The 17838-nt window shown below is 37.1% G+C and overlaps 1 protein-coding gene and 2 non-coding genes across 6 annotated transcripts in view; 2 read left to right on the top strand and 1 right to left on the bottom strand.

Moving 5' to 3' along the window:
* Positions 1 to 17838, bottom strand: part of LOC123530091 (sodium- and chloride-dependent glycine transporter 1-like) — an 89623-nt gene that overhangs the window by 40261 nt on the left and 31524 nt on the right. For all 4 annotated transcript variants that reach the window (XR_008366660.1, XR_008366658.1, XR_008366659.1 and 1 more), the window contains exons 2-7: positions 7281 to 7412; positions 6758 to 6910; positions 6173 to 6263; positions 5142 to 5274; positions 4468 to 4602; positions 3769 to 3872 (exon numbers count right to left, since the gene is read on the bottom strand). Coding sequence is in view for 1 of the 4 variants with exons in the window: in XM_053521035.1 (XP_053377010.1) it covers positions 3769 to 3872; positions 4468 to 4602; positions 5142 to 5274; positions 6173 to 6263; positions 6758 to 6910; positions 7281 to 7412 (748 nt within the window). In the remaining 3 variants the exon portion in view is untranslated. The remainder of the gene's footprint in view (positions 1 to 3768; positions 3873 to 4467; positions 4603 to 5141; positions 5275 to 6172; positions 6264 to 6757; positions 6911 to 7280; positions 7413 to 17838) is intronic.
* On the top strand, positions 10808 to 10880 carry Trnaa-ugc (transfer RNA alanine (anticodon UGC)). Its single transcript has one exon. It is a non-coding gene; the product is annotated as a tRNA-Ala (tRNA).
* Trnaa-ugc (transfer RNA alanine (anticodon UGC)) lies at positions 11201 to 11273 on the top strand. Its single transcript has one exon. It is a non-coding gene; the product is annotated as a tRNA-Ala (tRNA).

Below are 17838 nucleotides of genomic sequence, written 5' to 3'. Positions count from 1 at the left end.
AGTATAACTTTTGAGATTCAGTTTAGAAAATATAAAATAAATCAGAATTCTTATCGGCTTTACGATAATGAACATAAGACTGTATTACTTTTATTGTTATTACTAGTATATGTATTACAAGACTGCTATATGACAGGCACGTGTCCAGGTGGGGGGCCAGGGGGCCCGGGCCCCCCCCCCCCCCCCCCCCCCCCAGCTGGCTGCCTAGTTACGATTTTTATTACTATGGGCCCCTCAATTAACAAATTTATACACCAGCGCAACTGGCTTGATTTGACAGCAATACACAGGCTAAAGGGCCATAAAACCGTGTCCGGTAGTGGAAATTAGCCCGAGGCATGTTACAGGTAAAAGTTTATCTGTGCATGCTTCATTGATCGCTTGATCGGTACTTGATTGGGTAGTGGAGAAACTATTATGTTTTTTACTCTTTGGAAGTGTTATAAAATGATCAGAACATTGTTGGTTTTGTTAAGTAAATCTTAAAATGAATCTGAAAATTGAAACATTATGATGGCTGTATTTTGTTTCTACATTAAGGCACATTCCCCAAATTTATTAAATTGGTCTTTTTATTTTACAACAATTATGAATTTGAAACTACTGTATCAAATTTACTCTTTTGGGTCCAATAACCTTACTTAAAAACTCTCATAGTTTTAAAAGTAGTTTCTCAGTAAATCTCACAAAACGCATCTAAAACTCGTTACTTATGAGGGGTTTTATACATAAAAATATCACTTAATATGTGCTGTGATGTTATAGTTTGTACAGTCAAAGAAGTATAAAATACACATCTATTTATTTTTTATAGATCTTTGGTACAGTTAAGAGTTCATTGTCATTTGAAATCTACGATGTAAATAGTAATTGTCATAATATTTCGTTTGTTTTGTTGGAAATCTAAAAACATTTGGCCATTTTGCAAATAGGATACCCTTATTAATTAGACTAGCCACTAGACTGATAATTACGACATTTCTATGATTTTTTTTCTTTTTTATATTCATAGAGACAAAAGTCAGTCTATTCTAGAGATTTTCTAAGAGGACAGATGTTAAAATTGTAATATTGGACATAGTATATAGACTGGCTCAGTTCACTACATGAAATCATAAAAATGGGGAAAAAAATATCATAGTCTAGGAGCTAGTCTTCTTAATAATCATCTTAAAACTTCAACATTTTTTTCAACTGGGTATCATACAGAAAAATAAGTCCATACACTGTGACTGTACAATCATACATACACTGAAAACGGCTCGATGAAATGATTAAAAAGTAGACTTTTCCTTAAATATATGATACATTCATGCATCCTTAAAGGTGTTTCAGGTAGCAGGAAAATGCATCTATTCATGTGCCATACTAAAAAAATTTCGCAATCGGGAGGGGATACCCCTCCCGAATCCACCCCAGGTTGGGCCCCCAGCAAAAAAATCCTGCACACGGGCCTGTTATGATATAATTGACTGATAGATAAATTTAGCACTACTGGAATATATAAAATATACTACTGACACACAGATTCGAGTACTTAATTTTATTATCACGTTTACGAAGCTTACAGTTGAACAAATAATTGTCTAACTATTCCAAGTCTAAATGTGAACGATGGACTGATATGATATATCTTTTAACTTGATATCTTTTAATTTAAAATGGATTTGAGTATTACAGTAATATTGCTTTTAAAATAAAATAGCATTTAGCAGGCTGCTTAGTATTTACATATACATTTATAAGCGTGTAATGTGTTTCTGATTAATAGCAAAGTGTTAGTATAGTAGCTGTCAGCATGATCATACCATAAAACTCCTGTAAACACAGCAGGTATCCGCGCCTGTATAAGGGTCAGTTATAAAAAGAAAAACTTTATGATGAAAAGAAATTAAATAAATCATCATTTTCTAAAAATTCTATAACGTTGACTTTTTCGGAAATTTTTATGAATACTTTTGATCACAGAAATGCGAATTTACATAACTGCATGCAGTGTGCGCTATCCATACTGATATACAACCAGATGTTCTGTTGCGCAACATATTATACTTAGCTAAGCAAATGCAAATGAGATAGCGGTCAGATAAACCTAAAAATTTAGTGCTTAATTATTTGACTGATGTCTTAAATTGTCATTTCTTTCTGTACTGTTACATATTGTAAATACATGTGTTTTTAATTGCTGTAAGTAAAACTTTCCACAATGTCAGACTGCCTTAGTCCATTTCATAGCTTGTACTAAAAAATGAACTTTCATTTAATAACCAGGTATCTCCGCATCGAAAGAAAGCCTAGAAGCAAAATGTTATTGTAACACTAAATGTTACAAATCGAGTTTTAAAAGCTGTTGATGAATAAAAATGATCTTATTTAGATATATATAATTCACAATTTGAATGCTTTCAATTAAAATTTCATTCGCATATCACTGATGAAAATTATTTTTATGATTTTAATTTATATGACTTTATTTACATCATAGCTATGTTTTAACGAGGTTGGTTATTGATTCTGTTCATATTTGAGGTGATCATGAAAATATTTTATCCAATAAAATTCTTGCATTAAATATACGGACTCCCATTCCGTCCTTCCTATTCTTTTATGGATGATAATGACAACACTGTTTATTGGTGAGCATTCTCGCATACCAGAGCTCTACCATGGTTCTCCGGTTCGTCACGGGTACCATGTCGAACATCTGATGATAGGTGGTTACCTTACGGGTAGATAAGGGGAGAAACTCGCATATCTAATTTGTCTTATCAACGGTAAATACAGGGTATTGTCCCTTGATGAAAGAAGACTTTAGTTTGACATGGTAAATATTCTGTACAAATAAATGACTAACATTTATCTGTTTAAAAAATATTTATCTAAGATTACGAAGGAAGAGGAGATTTTTTGCACATGCTCACTGTCAACACATAAAGGCCTGACATGGGATCACTTTTCATTACTTGATGACTGTTGCAGCATTTTTGGGAAAGTTTCAATATAATACTATGGAGAAAATTTTGTAAATGGCAAAGTGGTCGAATTTATCATTATAAGTCAACGTTCGTACACTCACCATTTTACATATCCCTTTCAGGGCCTCATTTCGTGTGAATTTGCTTACTAAATATAAATTCAAATTATGTCAGTTTTTAAGCAATTGTTTAGCTTTATTTTGATACCTACCATTGATAACAACTTGCAGAAATAAAAAAAGTTACAGGTAAAAAATCTCATTTTCTGTCCGAGTTTATCGTCAGTACCAGTAGTATATGATAGTAAAGACATCTAAGTCAGTTTTTATTTCTGTTATAAGCTATGTGCTCTTCAACGCCATGATGGCTTATTTAATAAGAAATCTATTAAATAGCCAAAACCTTAAATTATGTGAATGCGTTATTGCATTATCGTAATCATGATTTCCGTGCACTTCGCATGTCAGTGACACAGACAGATTAGCGTATTCATACAAGTAAAATTTGTCAAAATATGTACACTATGCACGGGTTTATCGCGAAAATTGCCAGACTTTCATGATGCCCGTATATATGGAATGGTTAGCTTTGAAGACAATGAGCTGCCTCGTTACCGCCTGGAAACAGTTACCCTCGAGCAAGATGTTTCAATCCACACCTTCGAATCTAAGAGTATTTAATAAATGTTTAATATGACAATATGTTGAACTTTGCAAGCAAATAAGAAATAATTCACATAAAAAATCACCAAAGTACAAACGGACAGGTAATTCTCTAGAAGACGCCTACTTACCTGAGAGCATTATGATGAAATTTATTGAAGCTGGCCATTGTAATAACCCCGCCCCATGCAGGTCCAAGAGAGTAAAAACTCATGACCGCTGCCTCCATCCAAAGCTGTAAAAATAATTTATTGGCATTTTATGACTGTTGGTTTAATTTTAAGATAGGAAGTACAATGTATGACTTTTGCATTCTAAAATTTGTTTGGTTTTAAACTTATTAGCCGAGTTGTCACCGACAATTGTAATGGGCGACTGCTAGTAATTTTGTTTTGAGAAAAATGGTAGAAACACAACAAGCTTCAATGCCAGAAGCTTCTCTGTTTCTAATGTAAAGCACCCACAGGCGGGACTCTTATTCGAATATCTATCAAATAATTTTCCAGTAGTTTGCAGCCTGATATATAATGGTTCAAAGTTCAGATGCACAGGAACTGAACCATGAGGGCGTCAACAGCACCTGAACGAAGAACCGTGCTAAATTAGACGATAAACCACAAGAAGGCCATGACTGTTTTTATTCTAACATGCTCATTGAAATAGTTTTGATAAAAGATATGCTGGACTTTATATATCTGCCTGGTAATGACCCGGACATCATGCGTCATAGCTGATGTCAAAAAAGCTCTGTTGCCGGCATAGGTCAAACTGAAAACTTCTTTACCAAATTGCTGTAACCATACATGTTATTAATATAAGAACGAATGTACCTGTCCGCTGAATAGTTTGCTGAAATCAGGAACTAGGTAAAGGCGTAGTCCTATCCATGCACCGTCCAGTGTGGCTCCACGGATGCAAAGAATCGTAAGTAACACATATGGCATTGTAGCAGTCACGTACACGACCTGAGATATGTAGTCATAAGAAAACATAATGGACAAGTATTGCTATATACTAGCAGCCTGTCCTATGTGCAAGAAATATAAATCATAAAAATGTAAGACTATTACTGAAAGAACTGTTTAATAGAGGCTATATGAATAACCCTTAGCATCATCATAAGCGGAAACAATTAATTGACCCATGAATCAATACAAAGCATAAAAAATAAAACAATACCGAGTATAAGTATTTCAGAGTCGCCCAACATAGCATTTAAAGTCTGTGATATGCATACACATTGATATTTATGTCAATGATACGTGCTGTCTACTTGTGTTTTTCAGAACGCTTAGTATACTAGTATATATGCTTTATGCTGAATAATAACCAACGCGTAGTGTTAGATGAAATTGTTAAAAAAACAGTTAAAAGTTAAATGATTTTATTCCTTTTTACTACCATCATACGGGATAAAGCATTGTTCATTGTCTTTTTTTTTTAATTTCTAAGTACATGTACTAAGTAAGTCTATATAAAAAGCCTTGTATCAAATAAGACTTGCCTTGCCGAGAGTTTTTACTCCTCTTGCAAGACATAAAAAGACCAGGAACCATCCTAAAAATAAGCAACCAATGAGGTGGATTTGCAGGGAACCAGTTTCTTCAATGCCGCTCGATTTATGCAACACATTCAATCTAAAAATGAAATGAACCTGAATTATTATCATACCATTTGAGTCTCAATGATATCTTTGAAAATCCTGGAGTTTGGCAAACAAACTTCTGCCCATCATTTAATCTATTCAAACGTCAGTATTATGCCACATTCAATATTAACACCAACGCATTATGTATTTAATTCTTAGGTCTAAAAGCATGTCCAAAACAATAATACATGGTGTGTCAGAAATCTAGTTTGCCTTCTTCCCATTTTCAATCTGATTGACTTTTTAACGGTTTGACAGACTTGATATCAAAATGAAATGTACACGATTGTAACAAACACTATATGGTCCAAATGCTCAGTTTCATCGATTCTGAAACCTCGTACTGGATTTGACTACATGAACACTGGAGGATAGCCAATCATACACGTTCCGTCTCTTTGGAGTCAAACACGTACTAATACCTGATATAGGCCTATGCTATTTATCGACTCCTTAACTAATTACTAATTCTTTTCCTGACGTCTTGAATATAGAGTTACGTGGTATTTGTGGTCACAAAATTTGTACTTACTCCAAAAATTATTATGTGCCTGACGTCTTAAACATAGCCTGTTTGGTATTTGTGTACACAAAATTTGAACTTGCTACCAAAATTCTGTTCTTGAAGTCTTTTGTGGTATTCGTGGTCATAAATGTGTACTATATGTAACTCCAAAATTCTGTTCCCAACGTCTTGAATAAAGTTTATGTGATATTCGTGGTCACAATATGTGTACTTACTCCTAAAAATCTGTGTCTGACGTTTTGAATATGTATGGTATTCGTGGTGTCAAGAAATAAACTAACTAAATGTAACTCCAAAATTCTGACCATGAAGTCTTGCATATAGCTTGTGTGGTATCCATGGTTACAAAATGAGTACTTACTCCCAAAATTCTGTTCCCGACGTCTTGAATATAGCTTGTGTGGTATTCGTTGACACATTGTGCATTTTCTTACTTATGTTAATGTTTGAATCTGGAAAACCATTGAAATACTTTTGCATGTTCTTACTCAATGCCATATTGTATTAAATACACTAGGCGAGGTTATTTTATGTTTGTCTTAAAATATATATATATAAAATCAGCTGGATTTCATAAACATCGAGCTTCTCTTCTCATGGGGCCCTGATATTTATATACTCTATTTAGTTATATAGAAATAACAAATAAAGCAGACGTTTCAGCCTATTGATTTTAATTGGACTCCTGATGAAAACTTAACATCTTGTGTGCTTTTAAAACGATGTTTATATATAAAGCAAACATAACTAAACTAAGTAATATTAACTAAGCCTGTAACAGGTTTTAAGCATTATATTAATACACCCCTTTGTGGGATATTGTTATATATAAGTAAAGCTTAGGTCTACATGAATCATCGACGCCTGTTGCACTTCCAAGCAGACAATTCTAAACAACTGGCTGTGGACATTTTTAATAACCAAAAGAGAATACAGTTTAACTTACCGACACATGCATCCGTGTTCCAGCTATTACTACAAGATGACCATCCTAGTATCGGGTAGAAGGATTGAATCAGAAAATACAGTACCCACGCAAAGGCTATACCGTAGTACCAAAGGTACGTGAATGAAATTATAACCATGTTTAGGCCAATTCCTGAAATCAAAGTATACATGGTTTTAACAAATCAAGAATACGATGTTCATAACCTATAGCATGGCCTAGATGAAGTTGCCTAGGTTTGATTTTTAAGCACAGACGCGTGGACATTATGCTGAAAATCAACTAATCGTAAAAACTTTGGATCTTAATGAATTTATTTATTATACACAATGACAATATAGACGTCCTACACAGATACAAAATGTAATCCCAGATACTCGATATCATTAGGTTGAACTTCGGATACGTCGGTGCAATTTTTGCAGTCCCTTGAATAACGAGGTAACGGTATTTGACTGTATCAAGAAATAATCAAAATGTTTAAGTTCACCATAAATCAAATGCAGATATAAATTGAAAATACCTTTGAACAGTGGACATATGTTCCAAACGTTGATCGGCGACTGTCCTGAGAACTGACCAAGACATACTTCTATATAATAGAGTGGCCCGCAGCAAACCACCACAAATAATAGGAACGGTATTATTGCGATGCCTGTAATACACATGATATTTCAAATTGCTAAAATTGGTAAAGTATGATGGCTCATTTGCTAGATCTAGCTTTGGATTTAGCTCCGTATTTCAACAATATTTTCAGTTACGTAACGGCGTACATTTTACTGAACGAGTGTTCGTGGATTCTGTACCGTACTAACCTGTTCTTCGCAAGTAATTGCCAATTTCTCCAACTGAATCAGAGATGGAGGACGAATGATATGAGACCAAATGTATTTCATCAAATCATCACGGAGAACATAAGCGTGGAGGGGTGTTCTACACTTAAATTCTTTATCTGTTATTAAACGATGTGTTCTATTCTTTGCGGAATTCAAGTTTATCATAATTATTCTATTAATTTAATGACTTTTGCGCATGCTACATTTCCGATATGAAAACTATCCAGCGTGTAAACATAAGAGATAAAAACAGAGATTTATATTAAGTATTTTCCTTCAGTATGTAGTTATAGTCCTTGATTTGATTCACATCTTACGAATTTAGATTTTTTAAAACTACACCTTCATCGTTTTAAAAGTTTTAAAAGGAAATGTCCATTAAAGTTCCAAAGTATTTTCTTATGTGAAATGTTTATACAGCTCCGCCACGTGATATATTAATCCGAGTGCGTTCTTATTATGGCATTGATGACCGAAGGCGTTAAAGTATTCAGTAACTTTTATGATCCGCACTAATTAGGGGACACCCTCGAAATTAAGTTAGGGTGTTGTTATACCTAGGTGACCTATGTTATATCATGTCAATTGCACAATAGCTACGTAATAATTTCCGGTATATTACTTAAAACAACAACTTCAGTGACATGGAGCCGCGGCACCAAAGTATGTAGATGTCATTCAAGTCGGAGAAAAATATAAACAACAACTATTTAAAGTTGAGGAAAAAAGATAAAATGAAAGAAAATAATTATGACATTTTTAAATGTAAGGAACAGGTTTTATATTTGTAAAGAATATAAGAATCTTTCAATGGTCGAAAGTGCGGCTCGAGGGTAACTGTTTCTGCCGATAGTTGTCACAAAACATATACCACCTACACAGTTACCGACCAGCCAGATATTTCCAGCCGCACCATTAACTAGTGATAGATTCTTTTTCATGCATGCGGTGTTCTTTAATTAATAGAAGAAATGAGGTAAAACGAATGTTTTTCTTTCGAAAATTGTATGTGAATGTGTGAAGACGTGTTTTCATTGTGCTCTCCAAACATGAAGGATTTTATAAAGTTTAAAATGGATAATATGGATAATAAATAGACATAAAATGAGAGAAGTATATCAGGTTACAGATAATAAATGCTGATTTTGAAAACAATCATAAAATAGCTTTAAAAGACAACATTTTTGTATTTTCCTTTGTCTTCTCTATTGGAAAATTTAGAGATATTGTTGTGACGGATGATACATTTAGCGGCCGTGTTCCTAAAGGTTGGTATTATTAGTGGTGTGATACCTACTTCCGGAAGTCGTTAGAGGGCGGGATTCTCCAACTAGAAGAGCAGACTTTACAGTGTCACCACAGAGAACAGACGTATGTAATCTCTTCTTACTAATTTACATCTCCGTGGGTAAGTCCCCGTCCTCCCCCTGGCCAATAAGGTATATCTGACTGTGGCTTAATTCAATGATGTTACAATAATGGCGACGAGGATTCAAATGGCAATTTAGCGGGCAGATACAGTCATTTGCCGTAAGGGTAGACAGCATCAATTTCGAGTTGACATTTTTGTCATAGGCCGGCACGGCATAAGGGCGAAATTGATTTACACTACATAAGGTTTGGCAGTGACTTGAAGGTTTTCGTTTTAAGCGCAGTCTGAAGGGTTGAGCAGGCTGGTAAATAAATTTCCAGACTTCTAGTTTGATTTATTTATCATATAATCAACAATAAGGTTTTCGGTCAGGAAAAAGGCTTTTGTAGCCTTGGGAGAAGAAATATAGATTTAATTGTAAAGTCTCCAGGTTCAAGCCAAGTAATTTTTCAACTTCTGCCGGAAATTAGTTGAAATTTTTTCACGAAACCTGTCCACTTCCGGTGAAGTCTTCTAGACTCACTTTGCTCTTCTTACAGGTTCTAACAGATTACAGAATAAAACTATAGAGTAGCAGTCTTCTAGACCTACCTATTTTCAACAGATATACAGACAGAAATAAGGTTGGTTTATTTTTTTTCCATATAAATGGTGGTGTCTACCAATGGAAAAATATTTTAGTGTATCCAATACACTGCTATAAGAAATTTGAATATTTATTGTTTGAGTCTGAGTGACCGGTTTAAATATTTGAGTAAAAAGTGTATTTTATACACAAGTGGGTGTCTGTAGCTTGTAATCTGAGGTATTTTGTTTTCGTCGTATTCTATACACGAAACAAATAAATTCTACCATATAGATCTCTAATATTAAATTATTTCTTCAGTATTCTATACTGGAAATATATTTAAATAGATAAACATTGGAGATAAATTATTTTTGTTTTTATTCTATACACAAAACAAAACAGTTCTACCTACTTGACCATAAAAATTGAATTATTTCTTCAGTATTCTATACTGGGAAATAAATGTAAATAAATAACAAGAAAAATAAATTGTGTCTGAGTATTCTATACTTAATCAATTTACAACAAAAAGTATAAAATATTTTGGTGTATTCTATACCCAAAATATTAAAAATTGTGATTACGCTTTGTCCGACAATTGACATTTAATTACACACAAAATGTCCATCAACATTAATACGGCAGGCAAAGAGGAATTGCAGAACATCCCTTCAATAGGACCGAAGAAGGCGGAAAAAATAATAGCATTTAGACAGACATATGGATTTGTCACAAAAGAAGCTTTGGCTATGGTGTTCCCAGGTGAATTAACAACAGATATACTGGAAAATATTGATTTCACAATTCCAGTTACTTCACCAGATAAAATTAATAAGACAGGGGGGAAGGTAGCAGTTAGTGTTTCACCAAAACCTGCGCCTAATCCAGATACTTTATCTGTAAAAACAACAACAGATGCACCTGTTACAAGCAGTCCACTAGTGCGACAGACTGCGACAGATAGTTTTACGACTCCGAAAGGGACGTCACTCATGACAGGCGCCTTGGGACCATTATCTCCCCATTCCCCACACAAAATATTAAATCAACAAATTGAAGAATGTCTTGAACAGTTGATGTCCCGCTCTGCAATTCCACTGTAAAGGAAGGCTACGTGGCCAGTTATATAGAGCATGTGGTATTTGCAGAGGCTATACTCTGTTGGAAGCTGAACAGTTGATGCCTCGCTCTATGGTTCCACGATAAGGTTTAAGCCTTCAAAATTAAAGTGAGGAGGAGTGTAGTGATTCGAGGCTTCTGGTAAACCAGGAGCCCGGTTAGCTCAGTTGGTAGAGCACCTGACTTGCAAGCAGGGGGTCGTAGGTTCGAGTCCTACACTGGGTAGATGATTTTCACACCAAAATACAACATTGGCGACGAGGTAAATTGGAAAGTGCGGGCTACAGTGGCCAGTTTATGTAGAGCATGCGGTTTGCAGGGGCTATACTCTGTTGGAAGCTGAACAGTTGATGTCCCGCTCTGCAATTCCACTGTAAAGGAAGGCTACGTGGCCAGTTATATAGAGCATGCGGTATTTGCAGAGGCTATACTCTGTTGGAAGCTGAACAGTTGATGCCTCGCTCTATGGTTCCACGATAAGGTTTAAGCCTTCAAAATTAAAGTGAGGAGGAGTGTAGTGATTCGAGGCTTCTGGTAAACCAGGAGCCCGGTTAGCTCAGTTGGTAGAGCACCTGACTTGCAAGCAGGGGGTCGTAGGTTCGAGTCCTACACTGGGTAGATGATTTTCTCACCAAAATACAACATTGGCGAACAGTTGTTAGCTTTAAGTCAAGGCATGAATAGAACTGACATTGCTTCAATGATAGAGCAGCCTTCCCCAAAAACCCACAGTCTGATGAACCCCCCAAATCAAGCAACATCACTACATACAGGGCCTAGTACTTCTAGTACATGGTCAAGGTCAAGGTGTCCTATCAAGAAAGAAATTGTCACACCAAAATATCTCTGACCAAAAATATTTCGCACCAAGAACCCGGGTAGCAGATAAGTCATCATATAATCCCGAAAGCCATTCAGGATCAAGCGACAAAAATTCAGGCGACAGACAGGTACACAAAGAACCGACCAAATCCAGCGACTGTAATGTTACTGATAAACATTCCAAACGTCACAGGTCAAGGTCGCCCAAACATCAAAGATCTGATACAAGGCATAGATCTACTAGACACAGCTCTTCTAGATCTCCGTCTAGACATAGGTCAGATAGATCTAAATCGCGACATGAGTCACATCATGGTTCTTCAAGAAATAGGTCTCAGTCTCCACACCGAAGGTCAAATGGTCATAGATCAAGGTCATGTGATGTAAGGTCAAGAGATAAAAAATCATATCCATATCAATCTTCGCCTCAACGTTCTGCATCTCCCAGTAAACATCACAAGCAAGAAAAATACAATTCAAGGTCAGATGACACTAAATCCGGTAGTAAAGAATTAGGTTAAAAGACACTAAATCTGGCAAAAGAACACCAAGGTCAGATGATACTAAATTACATCATAAACATCCACACAGTGAAAAGATGGACAAAACAGCAAGGTCAGATGACACTAAATCATCAAGAACAAGGACAGATGACAAGGGTGCTAGGTCTCATACATCAAGGTCAGAAGATACTAAATATAAAGAAAGATCTTTAAGACATCAGACATCTAGACACTCGAACAACAAAAGGTCAAGGTCCTATGATAGGTCATCGTCATCTGAAAGTTCAAGGTCATCTGAATCATCAATGTCATCTGAAAGGTCATCAAGGTCAAGTAGTAGTAGTAGCAGATCTGGGGATAGACACAGTTCAGGAAACTATCATAGTAAATCAAACTCCAACAAAAGGTCAAGGTCACGATGTACTTGTATAAAATGTAAAGAGACAAGACATAGGGATAAATACAGTTCCAGAGCTAAGGAATCTGCATATTATGATAGTAGAAAAGCTTCTTCAAGACATAGGTCTTCTAGATCTTCGTCTAGAGATAGACAACAACACTTTCGACCCCGACGCAGTAAATATGGTAATCGACAGTATTATTACAGTAGTTCAGAGGAAGATGATAATGATTACCATAAATATGTGCCAAAGTATCAAGAAAAGCGGGGTGACCCAAAGAAACTTCCTAAGAATTTAAGGTATGATGGGAAGTCCTGTTGGTTGTCATTTAAACAGAAGTTCAAGAGCTACATGTCGGTCCTGAACTGGTCTGAAAATGAAAGCAGAGATTATCTGAATTGGAGTCTTGAAGGAAAAGCTTTGGATTTTCTTTACTTTTAACAACTAGAATGGGAGATCACTTTTCCTTCAGTCAGATTATGAAAAAACTTGAAGGTTTTTTTTGGGTTTGCAAGAGAACTGGCGGAAACATCCAAGGCCAAATTTCAGCAAGCTTTACAGCGTCCCGATGAGTCATTTGAAGATTGGTCAGACAGAGTTCTAACTCTAGCTACACCTGCATTTAGAGATCTTCCTGAGCAACACCGAATGCAGGAGGCCATTTCCAAATTCTGTCAGGGGTGTATTGATAAAGAAGCTGGAAAACATGCATATTTCGAACGACCAAGAAGCATGGAAACCGCATTAAATTCAGTAAGACATTACCAGTATATCTCACAGGCAGTCGACGGAAAACAAAAGCCGCGAAAAAGTAAAGAAGATATTTCGGTAAATGCTGTCGATTCTCCATCTGAAGCAAGGGTTGAGAAGATGATAGAAAAAGCAATAGAGAAATTGACTGGTAAAATGCAGAAGATGAATGTTGGTACAGAAAAACCAGCCAAACGATACAGTTCTATCGAGTGTTTTTTCTGCAGAAAGATAGGCCATGCCAAGAAAGATTGCCTTAGATACAAGCATGGGTAGCACAAGGCAAAGGCAGAGGTAGAGGTAGAGGCATGAACAGAGATTTAAACAAGGAAGGGCCGGGTGTGCAGGCCTCTCATCCGAGCCCGAAGAAGTAAGTGGCCTAGATACAGAAAATGCTGCAGCGACTTCTGGTCCTCACACAGACGAAACGGTCAATATCTTGAGCAAGTCTGATAATATTCCAGAGAACCAATCTTCTGTTAGCAAGAATGCAAACAACTGTAAGACTTCTAGTCTACATGGCATTCAGGAAACCGGTAAATTTTGTGATACTTCTAGTACACATACAACAGTAGAAGAGGGACGACTTACACAAGAAACCAATGAAGATGAAGTGGTTAGTGTACACCAAGTTCGCGCAGGGTCTTCCTATGTGTACATAACAGTTGGCAACACCAAGGTCAAGGCCAGAATAGATTCGGGTGCAGAAATAACCATTTTATCATTGCAAGTGTATGAGAAGCTCCCGAAAAAGCCAGGCAAGGTTAAGAAGTCGTTATGCAAATGGCAGATAAGGACGCAATCTTAAAGGGTTTTACAACCCACACCTTTAAGAATGCAATAGGTTCTCAAACATTTCACGAAAGAGTTTATGTAGCACCAATTAGCGATGAAATGCTAGGACACGACTTCCTACATCATTTAGGCATGATGTTAGATATGCACTCTGACACATTGGTGCTAAATGGGAAAGAATTCCAATGAATACCAAGTTCAAAGAAGGTAAACCAGTTGTTGCAAGAGAAAACAGTGGCTAAAAGAACCGTGGTTCCACCAAATTCAGCTGTTCGGTTGTCATGCAAGATGGATGGTCAGCTCAGTGACTACTTCATAGAGCCAAATGAGTTACTGGATCGGTTGGGTGTAATGATGCCAAGAACAGTTAGATCTTCAGAAACGAAACCAATAGTTTGTATAGTCAATGCCACAAACTCTTACAAGACATTCAGAAAGGTAAAGAAATTGCCAATGCCTTCGAAGTACAGGGTATATTGGAAACAGATGATGTAGAAATCTGAGATGACTTCTAGCCACTCAGATACTTGCAAGTATGGTGTACATGAGGAAACAGAATTGACTTCTAGTTATTCTGTTAAAACAGTCGAAAGAGAACCTATGTCAAAGATAAATGCAGCAGTAAAGAACCAAGCACCAAAACAGAAAGAAGATGCAATAACACAGATCCCAGATCATTTACAAGAAGTATTTAAAGCTTCTAAAGAACAATTAGATGAAGGGCAATGTGAGAAGTTAGCAAAACTTCTATGTGATTACGCAGATGTATTTGCAAAAGAGATTTTGATTTGGGGAACTTCACCGCAATTGAACACAAGATTGACACTGGAGATGCCCGCCAATAAAGAAATCGTATGAGAAAACACCAGCTTGTTTTGTTGGAGAGGAGGAAGCACATTTGAAGAAGATGTTAGATGCCGGTGTCATTCAAGAATCAGTTTCAGAATGGGCATCCTCACCTGTTCTGATCCGGAAACGTGACAATACAGTCAGATGGTGTATTGACTATAGATCTCTTAATGACGTCACGATTAAGGATACATTCCCCCTACCATTGGTGGAAGATTGCCTAGATGGGTATTTTTCTGGTTTTTCTAAACTAGATGCTAATTCAGCATATTGGCAAGTAAAAGTTAAAGAAGAAGATCGAAAGAAAACAGCATTTCAAACCCAAAAATTTTGGACTCTTCGAACATGTTAGAATGGGGTTTCGGTCTCACCAATGCACCAGCAACGTTTTCCCGAGTAGTAAATTTAATACTAAAGGGTTTGACCTGGAAAACAGTATTGGCCTTCTTGGACGATATACGGGTTTGATGGGGACAAGTTTTGAGGAACACTTGAGAATATAGCAGACGCCCTTGAGCGGTTCCGCAAGTATGGTCTCAAGTTGAAGCCACGAAAATGTATTTTCTTCCAGACTGAAGTCGAATTTCTGGGAGAATCGTTAGCAAAAATAATTTGGCTATGACTAGAAAAGACACAGAAACGGTAGCTAATTGGCCAGTACCTACATCATCGAAAGACGTAGAAAGATATTTAGGATTGGTCAACTTTCATCGTTCCTTTGTAAAGAACTTTGCGGAACAAGCACAACCACTCTACAACTTAACAGGGAAAAATCAGTTTAAGTGGGGCGATAAGGAGGAGAGCGTCATTTGAGGCGTTTGAAGAAAGCTTTAACTGAACCACCAGTTCTGGCTTTACCAAACAACAAAGATCCATTTATCCTTGACTGTGATGCTTCAGACAAGGCTATAGGTGCAGAAATTCTTCAAGTGCAAGATGGAGTGGAAAAAGTAATTGCTTATAGCAGTTTCACATTGACTCCAGAACAGAAAAACTACTGCACCACCAGAAAAGAACTTTTAAGCATTGTTAGGTTTACTAGACAGTTTAGACATTACCTTCTAGGCAAAGTCTTCACAGTGAGAACAGATCATTCGAGCTTGACTTGGTTATTAAGGTTCAAAGAACCGCAGGGTCAGCTGGCACGATGGATTGAGGAACTGTCTCAATACAACATGGTTGTAAAACATCGGCCTGGGGTTAAACACGGAAATGCGGATGCACTTTCAAGGATTCCGGACACCTTGGTACCGTGTTCAGCATATATAGCTGGCATAAAGCCTGCAGATTTGCCATGTGGTGGCTGTCATTACTGCAAACGAGCTCACAACCAGTGGGACCAATTCACAAAACAAGTAGATGATGCGGTCAAACTGTCAATGCAGGAAGGTCAGACAACCGTAAGGAAGAACAGCAATGTTCATTTAGGGGCAACTGCAGAGATGAACAAGTCAACGCCAGAAGAGGTAGCAATGGTAAAAGATACTGTTCGTTCGAAGTATAACAATGCAGAGTTCAACAGAAACCAGAGTTCAAACAGCCCTGGGATCCTGAACGATGTACAGGTCTTCTAGATGGTACATCTGACAGGGAAAGTACAAGTCTTTTAGACAGTACTAAAAACAGTGAAGAAACTAGTCTTCTAGACAGTATTCTTACAGTAGACCTCATGGGTCTTGGAGGAAGTGAATCACATTTCGATATCGTTACAATAGGGGATGGTGAGAAGCGGTACCTTTGCGCATGCCCAGTAAATGCAGCGATAGATTCAAGTATAACTCAACTTTCTTGTTGGGGGTTCACTTTCGAAGAGTTGCAAGCAGAACAGGCAAAAAGACAAAATTTGCGTATCATTATCGACTGGTTGAAAAGACAGAAAGAACCGGATGAAGGAATTCTATTCATATCCAGTCCAGAAGCAAAATACTACTGGCTTAATAAAGAAGTATTCCTGTTGATTGATGGTGTACTTTTTAAGAAGAATCCAGATGCAGAAGATCTTCAGTTGGTAGTGCCAGAAAGTCTGAAAGAGCAGGCATTGATTTGGCATCATGATATACCTTCTTCAGGGCATCATGGGGTAGCTAGAACGAAAGCCAAGTTAAAGGAAAAATTCTTCTGGGTCTGACTTTCAAAAGATGTCGAAGCATATGTGTTATCCTGTAATGTTTGCAATCGGAACAAGAAAACGAAACGCTATGGTAGAGTTCCTTTGACAGAATTCCAAGCGGGAGCACCTATGGAACGTGTGCACATAGACTTTATGGGACCATTACCAAAGACTACACACGGAAACGAACATTGTTTGATGATGGTAGACCAGTTTACCAAGTGGGTTGAATGTGTACCGCTACCTTCACAGAGAGCTGAAGTTTTCTGCCAAGGCAGCCATCGATGAGTTCTTCAGTCGATTCGGCTTTCCACTTCAGATCCATACAGACCAAGGGCGAATTTTGATGGTAAATTGTTTGAGACCTTGTGTAAAGCATTACACATTCATAAAGCCAGGGACAACGCCGTACAGACCGTCTTCGAATGGACAAGTCGGAAGGTTTAACCGTACGGTGATGGATGCTGTTAGATGTTTCATTGGTAAATCGCAAGATAAATGGGACCAAAAACATCCAACAGATAGCAGCAGCTATAAGGGCTTCGGTAAACAGAAGTACGGGTTTTTCACCAACATGTTAATGTTGGAAGAGAGGTGAATACACCCGCTCAGCTAATGTTTCCAAATGCCAAAGCAAAAAGTCTGAAGAAAATGGTGAATATGTCTCTAATTTGTTGCAGAACATCCAGAAAGCACACGAAGCTGCGAGAGAAACTCTGAAAACATCGTTGAAGCGCATGAAGCGGGACTACGATTTAAAGATCTTATTAAGACCTTATTCAGAAGGTGACATTGTGTATCTTCTAGATACAGCAGTCAAGAAAGGCAAATCTCGCAAACTCTGCTCGCCTTGGAAAGGTCCAGCCATCATCATGAAAAAGATCACATCATATTTGAATCAGGTGAAATTGCGGAATGCAGTTTTCGTAACAAACCACGACAGAATGATGCCT

The sequence above is a fragment of the Mercenaria mercenaria genome, chromosome 13 (genome assembly GCF_021730395.1).
Source record: "Mercenaria mercenaria strain notata chromosome 13, MADL_Memer_1, whole genome shotgun sequence".
NCBI lineage: Eukaryota > Metazoa > Mollusca > Bivalvia > Venerida > Veneridae > Mercenaria > Mercenaria mercenaria.
The sequence above is the reverse complement of the archived record's forward strand: the minus strand, read 5'-3'. Positions and strand labels throughout refer to the sequence as shown.